An 8,136-nucleotide genomic window follows, 5' to 3' on the forward strand; every position below is an offset into this window, starting at 1 on the left:
CAGGGGGTGTGGTGGGCAGAGGGAGAGAGACAGTCCTAAGCAGCCTTCACGCCAGGCATGGAGTCCACCGTGGGGCTTGATCTCAGGACCCTGACATCGTGACCTGAGGTGAAATCAAGAGTCAGATGCTTAATTGACTGAGCCACCCAGGCACCCCAAGTTTGGTCCTTTTCAAAGTTGTTTGACTATTCTGGGTCTCTTGAATTTCCATATGGATTTTAAATTAGTTTGTCAGTCTCTGGAAAAAAAAAATAAGGCAGCCGGGATTTTGATAGAGATTGTTTCTGCCCCTGAGGAGGTAGGAGGGTTGTTTACTTAGAATTCATTTTTAGTTCACCCCTCCCCGGAGTCTCCCATTCAACTCCCCACCTTTTTTTTTTTTTTTTTTTAAGATTTTATTTATTTATTTGACAGAGAGAGACACAGCGAGAGAGGGAACACAAGTAGGGGGAGTGGGAGAGGGGGAAGCAGGCTCCCTGCTCAGTCCCGTTGCGGGACTTGATCCCAGGACCCTGAGATCATTACCCGAGCTGAAGGCAGACGCTTAACGACTGAGCCACCCAGGTGCCCTCAACTCCCCTCCTTGAGTGGCTTTGTTCCCTGTCCTACTGCCCTGCAAGGCCATGAAAAAGAAAACCCATTACTAGCTTTCGCAAGAGGACAACAAAAGGTGATGTGATTTCAGTATTTCTGCCTCCACATATTTTTGAGCCTTCCCAGTATTCTTCACTTTCCCCTTCGGTGCAATTTAGAGGGTTTTTAGTTTTGTTTTTGTTTGAATTGTAGCCATCACCAGGAGTTGTTTTCAGGCTATTTAGTGCACCATGCTACCAGAAACAAACATCTGGCTCCTATCATTGGTCATAATCTGTAGCTCACTGGCTGTCATTCCCTTTATTCGGGTATGAGCCCAATCCCTTGGGGAGTGCCGCACCCAGTCTTTCCAGACATCCCTCCAGGTGGAAGAGCGGGTTCCACCTGTACTCGTAGACAGGCTTCTCAGCTACAGGAAGGCTTTTCCCTCTCCTGCCTTCCGTCTGCCCACGCTGGGTTTTGCCATCTGCTGGTGGCATCACCCCCTCTTGAAGTCCCTGCATGCTCGTGGTTGCACAGATGTTCTCGGAGAGGGATCCAGTTTGGGGTCACTGGCTGCAGTTGGTTATCCTGTCTCTTTAGTCCTCACTTGGAACCTTCCATCTTTCCTTGACTTTCTTGACTTTGATACTTACAGGTCAGTTATTTTCAGAATGTCTTCAGTTTGGGTTTGTCTGATGCTTCCTCGTGATTACATTCAGATCATGCATCTCTAGCAAGAATTGATGTTGTGTTTGGCTCAGCGTGCCCTATCAGGCGGCCCACAACTTTCCATGAACGTGGATCAGTTCATTAAGGTGGTTTCTGCCAAGTTTCTTCACTATCAAGTTCTGTTTTTCCTTTGTATTAATAAGTATGTTGCACAGAGGTACTTCAAGACCATGTAAATGTTCCATTAGTCCTCAAACTTCTACCCACTAGTTTTGATGTTTTGTGGTTGAATTGTTACTACGATGGTTGCCAGATGGTGATTTTTCTTTTTTTTTTTTTTTAAGATTTTATTTATTTTTTGACAGAGAGAGAGACAGCGAGAGAGGGAACATAAGCAGGGGGAGTGGGAGAGGGAGAAGCAGACTTCCTGTGGGGCAGGGAGCCCGATGCGGGGCTCGATCCCAGGACCCTGGGATCATGACCTGAGCCGAAGGCAGACGCTTAACGACTGAGCCACCCAGGCGCCCAAGATGGTGATTTTTCTAATTCGTCCTTTAGGAAAAGCTTTCTCTTCTCCCCATTTATTTATTCCTTTAGTTGGTTATATCAAGATGGAATCATGGATTTTTATTTTGTTAATGGGGACTTACACTCAGTTACTACCATTATTTATTTAAATTGTCTCAAATCTGGCCAGTGAAATCTCTTCAAACTGGGTCTGTGCCCTTTTTTTAAAATGCATTTTTGATCATGATGAAGACACATAATGTAAAATTTGTTATCTTAATCATTTTTAAGTGTACAGCTCAGTAGTGTTAAGAATATTCACATTATTGTGAAATAAATCTCCAGAACATTTTCATCTTGCAAACTGAAACTCTATGCCCATTGATCAATAGCTCCCTTTTCCTTCTTCCTCCAGCCTCTGGTAACTACCATTCGACTTTCTGTTTCTATGACTTTGATTACTCTAGATATCTTATATAAATGGAGTCCAACAATATTTATCTTTTTGTGACTGGCTTATTTCATTTAGCATAATGTCCTCAAGGTCCATCCATGTTGTAGCATATGGCAGAATTTCCTTCCTTTTTATGGCTGAATAATATTCCATTGTATGTAGATACCACATGGTGTTTATCCATCCAGCCATTGATGGACATTTGGGTTGCTTCCACCTCTTGTCTCTTGTGAATGATGCTGCTATGAACGTGGGTGTGCAAATATCTTTTTAAGACCTTGTTTTCCCAGAAGTAGAATTGCTGGATCATGAGGTAATTCTATTTTTCCTTCTTCAAAGAGACCCCAGACCCTTTGCCATTGTGGTCGTACCACCTTCCATTCCTAGCAACAGTGCATGATTTCTCCATCTCCTCGTCAACACTTATTTTCAGTTTTTTGTTTTTGTTTTTTTTGAATAGTAGCCATCCGGATGAGTGTGAAGTGATTCTAGATCCTCTGGAACATCTCCCGCCATTCTTCGAGCACTTCTCATTTTTAGGCACACAGTTGTTGCAGGCTCGCTTTGCACTTTCCCTGACCTAGCCCTGGAATCAGCCGTTTCTCCTGGAAGAAGGAGGTTTTAGTGAGGATGGTGTTTAGAAACTAAAATCTGGGGACCTTTCAGATTAGTTTTACATGTGGCATGTTTGCTCTCCACAGGACTTACACATGATTCTAGTGAGGCTGGGGTGACACACCCCCCCCTCAGCCCCCATTCCCACCTCCAAATTAAGGATTGATTTCTAGAGCAAGCCTCCCATTTCTGAGCCCAGGGTGGGTCTCCGGAGTCTCCTCCCCCAGCTCCCCAGAGGGACATTGACCCAGCTAAACCTCCCCAGTGGATTTACCTTAGGCTCAATGTGAAATTCCAACTGTAGGAAACATTGCACACTTGGGAAAAAGTATTGGAACCTGGGATTTAGCTCTCTTATTTGAGAGGCAGGACTGAAAAAAACAGATGCTGAAGCACAACTTTTCAGTTAGTTAGCCAGCTGGGCTAATGATATACATACGCTTCTAGCAATGCAGTTTCATGGAAAGACTAACTTTGAACTCAGAAGTGAGTATGAGTCCCTGCACTGGTGCAGACAAGCCCTGTGACCTGGGGGAGTTTAAGCTCTACAAGCGTCTGTTTCCTTGTCTGTAAAATGAATAACACTCATCTTGAAGAATCTTTCGGGGGAATGGAGACATGTCAAGAGCTGAGGATGCTAACTGGTGTATGGTAGGCGGGCATACGTCTCTCGTGCCACAGTATGTCATCATTCCTGGGGCCAGAAGCTTCACTTACGCAGTCCTTTGGAACCCAGCAGAACTTTGGGGTCAAGTGGTTACCTGCTTATGAGTGATTTGTAGGCTTCATTAGCAGTCTACATCCACTTAAAAATTATTATCTCTTCCTTCCAGTGAACCTGCAGTATTTCAGAAATACCACCAAGTGAGTCTGCTTGCAAGATTTAATCAAGACTTGGATAAAGTGGCGAACATTTCCTTGGTGTTCTCTACCGGATCTGTTATAGGCCCCAAGTACAAGCTCAGGATTCTCCGCATGAAGTTAAGGTCACTTGCCCATCCAGAGAGGTGAGCCATTATCAGGGTTTGACAAGCCCTTGTTTTCCAAAGACCTTCTCAGTTCCTGTCCAATCTGCTTGATCTGATGTTTTAATAGGACTTCATCCGTTATAATGAAGGAGGGGAGGGGTTTTCCAAAAACAGACTTGATGAAAGCCAGTAGCCCCATAATTCAAGAGAATTTTACTGGTAGGCACTTAAAGATAAATGGCCCAGTAATCCAAAGAAATAATGTTACACGCTTATAGTTATATAATTCTTCCCTAATCACTCCACCCACACTGCTTGCAAGTATTTTTGTTGTGGAAAAGAGCCTCATATAATTTGGCAAACACAGAGCCTCATATAAAAAAAGGTACAGAATAACGAATATTTTATTCCATTGATACAGTATGAAAGTACTATCTCGATGATGAATTTGATAACTGCACAGAGAATGTTCTTGTTCTTAGGAAATACACATTGAAGTATTAAGGGGTAAGCAACCTATTCTCAATTGGGTCAGAAAAAATAAGCAACTGTGTTTGTGTGTGTGTGTGTGTGTGTGTGTGTGTACGGGGGGACAGTCAAATTGGGGGAGAAAGAGCAAAGCTGTGGTGGCATGGGCGCTTTGCGACTAATGCCACTCCAACATATAGTCCTAGCATCCAATCTGTCAACAAGACAGAGGTGGACAATGCTGTGAGCAGTCAGTGATTTATGCTTATGACTGCCTTTCTCCTGAAGGTTTAGGGTACCCTAAAACATTTCATAATACACCTTTCTTCTAAGAGGACAGTCATTACATCTTAAAACCATGGGACTTTTTAATACTTTTTTTTTCTCTGATCATCAAAGGAATACATGTTGATTTCATAAAACCTGGAAAGTACAAAGGTGTTAAGAAGCAGAACGATATCACCCATCATGTCATTATTCAGAGGCAACAGTTGTTAATAGTTTGGGTTATTTCTTTCTAATCTCCTTTCTATTATTGCTTTAAACCTAGATGAAAATAAATAAATAAAATCTTAAAAAAAAACAAAGCTAGACGAAGTTAGGTGGCAAATAACATCTTACATCCTGCTTTCTTATTGTTGCTGATCTTGTTCTGCTTATTTACCATAAGCATTTTCCTATCACGTTAGAAATAATTGCTCCACGATATTAGATCCTAAGGACAGAATATGATTTCTTTTCCTAGAACGGGCTCTGTTTACTACTTGATTGACAAGGCTATTCTGTCTCGTGTTTGCAGGCCCCAGTTGTGTCGGTATGATCTTGTGCTGATGGAGAACATGGAGACGGTCTTCCAACCCATCCTGTGCCCCAAGTTGCTGATGTAACTGTTGTTGGGACACTCGGGCACCAGTAACGTCAAGAAAGCTACAACTGTAGGCTTTTTTTAAAGCTACAACTGTCACCTCACCTTTTCCTCAAGGCACAAAAAAGTATGGGTGTTTTTCCAGCAGCGTCCCATGGATGTCACATTGCAAAATGTCAAACGACCTTGGATTATGGAACGGTCCTGGGAAGGGAGCCCCTAAGTAGGGCAAGTCAGAAATAGCCAGGCTCCCAAGAGCCCAGCGCCTGTCTGGCTGCGTCCTGGGGCCTCTTTGTCCCGGCCTGTCGGCTCTGCTGCCAGTCACTCGGGCAGCTCTGCTCAGCGCTGTGGCCGGTCAAGCACCTGAAAGGGAAGGACTGGCTGGAGACCTCACTTCGGACTCGACCCCGCACTCCCTGTGCCAAACTCCTCCAGGTCCTTGCACATAGGAAGGAATGGAGCCTGACCTACCTCACAGGGCTGTCGTGTGGGTTTGGGGGCAAGTCTGTGAAGGGTTCTTGGAAATCCCGGTGCCACATCCGTGAGTGGTTTGATAAATGTGAATATGCTTTTATTTATTTTGATAGGGCTGATGTAATATACAATGAGAGAGCTTGTCCTCCTCAACAGCAGCCTGTCTCTTGAGCTGTTCGCTCTGGGAAGACAGGAAAGCCACACCCCGCTCTAAAGTGGGTTGGTGCGTGGAGGCAGTGGGGACACAGGGACAGCACGGGGGTGGGGGCAGCTGCCGGGACTAGACAGTAAGCGCCCGAGGGAAGAAAGGCAGACGAAGCGGTAGGACAGGCTCGCTCACAGTGACCGTGGATGCGGCGAGAGGTAGGAGAGAAAAAGCTTGGTTTTCACTTGAGGTGAAGAAGGGTCACTTTCCAGGCAACCCTCACTTTAAGCAGTCCTTCAGAAATGTTCATTTTTCCTTGTTACTGATGCAATCCCTGCTTATCTGAAGGAAATTTATAGAGAATACATAGATGCAAAATGAACATACGCTATCTATGATCCACCTGTTGGAGGTCATGAATGCTAACCTTCTGGAATGATGCTAAATAACTTGTGTTGCTAACATGTGAATTCAAAGCATACACCGGTGTGCTCCAGTTTGAAAAATCCTTGGGCTGCCCCAGGAGTGGGTATGCTCAGTGCATCTGGAGTGACAACAGCCGCTCGGTCAAGAGGCCCTGGAGGGCCAAGGCCAGAGAGGCCAGAACCAGGGGAGGACCATCCCCGGGGCCTTATGCCCAGTGCAGGCACAGAGCCAAAGAAGGGGGGGCACCACCCATCCCGCAGCTGTGGCCACTGCAGGAAGGTTCCTGAGATTCCGGAGTGTCACAGGCCCATAACCCCCTCCTCATCCAAGTGATTGTTCTCCTTTCCGTGAGAACAGCCCTTTTAAAAGAAATGGAGTCTTTATTTGATAAACTATAGAACTCTATACATACATTCCTGTGTGGCACATCTTGTACAGGTTTCTGAATGCATCGTGTGGAGCCTGAACTTGGGACGGAAGGCGGCTCAGAGATGCTCCTGCCCACTTGGCTATCTTCTCATCCTTCCTCCCTCTTCCACATTTCTCCAGCAGTTGTGCACAGAGAGATCAGTGTGCTGATAGGCCCTGATTTCTTTTTAGAGTTTTACTGATCCTGTATTTTTTTTTTTAAGATTTTATTTATTTATTTGGGAGAGAGAGACAGCGAGCGAGCGAGAGAGAGAGAGAGAGAGAGAGAGCATGAGCTGGAGGAAGGAGCAGAGGCAGAGGGAGAAGCAGACTCCTCACTGAGCAGACAGCCAGACAAGGGGCTCAATCCCAGGGACCCTGGGATCATGACCTGAGCCAAAGGCAGACGCATAACGGACTAAGCCACCCAGGCGCCCTGGTCCCATATCTTGATTAGCACTGCCATTTCTCTGCCCTCTTTCCCTCACCTGGTAGGCAGGGGCCAAAACAACAGCAAGAAAATGTCAGAATAGCATTGCTATCATCATGAACTCCTCGTGCCAGGGGGTCTGTCTTGGCTTCTCTGGTGTCTCTTAGCACAGTACCTGGCTCACTGGGGAATGGGTGGATGAATGGACAAACGGATGGATCAATGAATGATTAACGGAAGGAAGTTTGAAGGAAGTTTGTTCACTGGATGGAGATGAATTTCAATGAGTCTCAAGTGACAGTGATCCAGAGAAGTGAGGGCAGGTGTGGCCACTCCCTTCACAGGTTCTCCCAAGGCCCCTGAACTTCCCACTCTTGCTATCCTTGCCTCTCCTCCCTCCTCTTTGTCAGAGTCTCTGTCTGAATCCCAAATCCAAGATGCAATTAAATTGCAGTCTACCCACTTCCCTCCCATCTTCATCAATTATCTCCTACTGAGCTTTTTTCCCCCTTACATTTATTGGTGTGATTATTTGGTTAATGTCTGTCTTTACTAGACTGCTCTGCAAGGCAGGGGCAATGAGCCTAATGTGGCGCCTACAACGTAGTCTGTGCTCAGGGCATATTAAATGAATGCTCATCATGATCTTCTGAACCCTATGGAACCATGTTCAGTTGTAAGAGCTCCCCCTACTCCCAGCCATTGCCCGTTTCCACGGAGGCGCACAGCCTTCTCTGCCTTAGCCTTCTTTCCCAGCACTTCTTTACTGTTTCCATTCTCTCTGGAGACCCACTACCCATCTCCCAGGCTCCCCGGGAAAAAAGAGAGGTTGGCTCTTTTTTCACTCCTCTTTAGAACCTTCCAGATGGTCCTGACACCCTTCTTCACCAAAACCACCAGTCCTGAAGGCAAGGAGATTTTGCTTTCCTTCACTTCCCCATTTTAGAGCCTTGGCTAAAACCCTCCAGGCCCCTCCAGCATTCCTGGATGACTCCAAGCTGTGGTTCAAAGTCCCCCCTTGCTTTCCACAACTCCCTTCTGCCACTGACTTTATACGTGCACCATCACTGCTTTTCTTACGCTGTATTGTACTGTATTTCTGTGTCTGTCCCCCCTCTGAGACTGTGAGCA

At 45.7% G+C, this 8,136-nt stretch overlaps 1 protein-coding gene across 1 annotated transcript in view; it reads left to right on the forward strand.

The window, feature by feature from the left end:
* LIPH (lipase H) overlaps window positions 1-5,144 on the forward strand; it is a 35,178-nt gene extending 30,034 nt beyond the window's left edge. Inside the window, exons 9-10 of the mRNA XM_032406267.1 lie at window positions 3,655-3,828; window positions 5,057-5,144. Of these exons, the coding sequence (XP_032262158.1) occupies window positions 3,655-3,828; window positions 5,057-5,144 (262 nt within the window). The remainder of the gene's footprint in view (window positions 1-3,654; window positions 3,829-5,056) is intronic.
* Window positions 5,145-8,136: the final 2,992 nt, after the last annotated feature.

This window comes from Phoca vitulina, unplaced genomic scaffold, assembly GCF_004348235.1.
Source record: "Phoca vitulina isolate PV1807 unplaced genomic scaffold, GSC_HSeal_1.0 scaffold8, whole genome shotgun sequence".
Classification (NCBI taxonomy): Eukaryota; Metazoa; Chordata; class Mammalia; order Carnivora; family Phocidae; genus Phoca; species Phoca vitulina.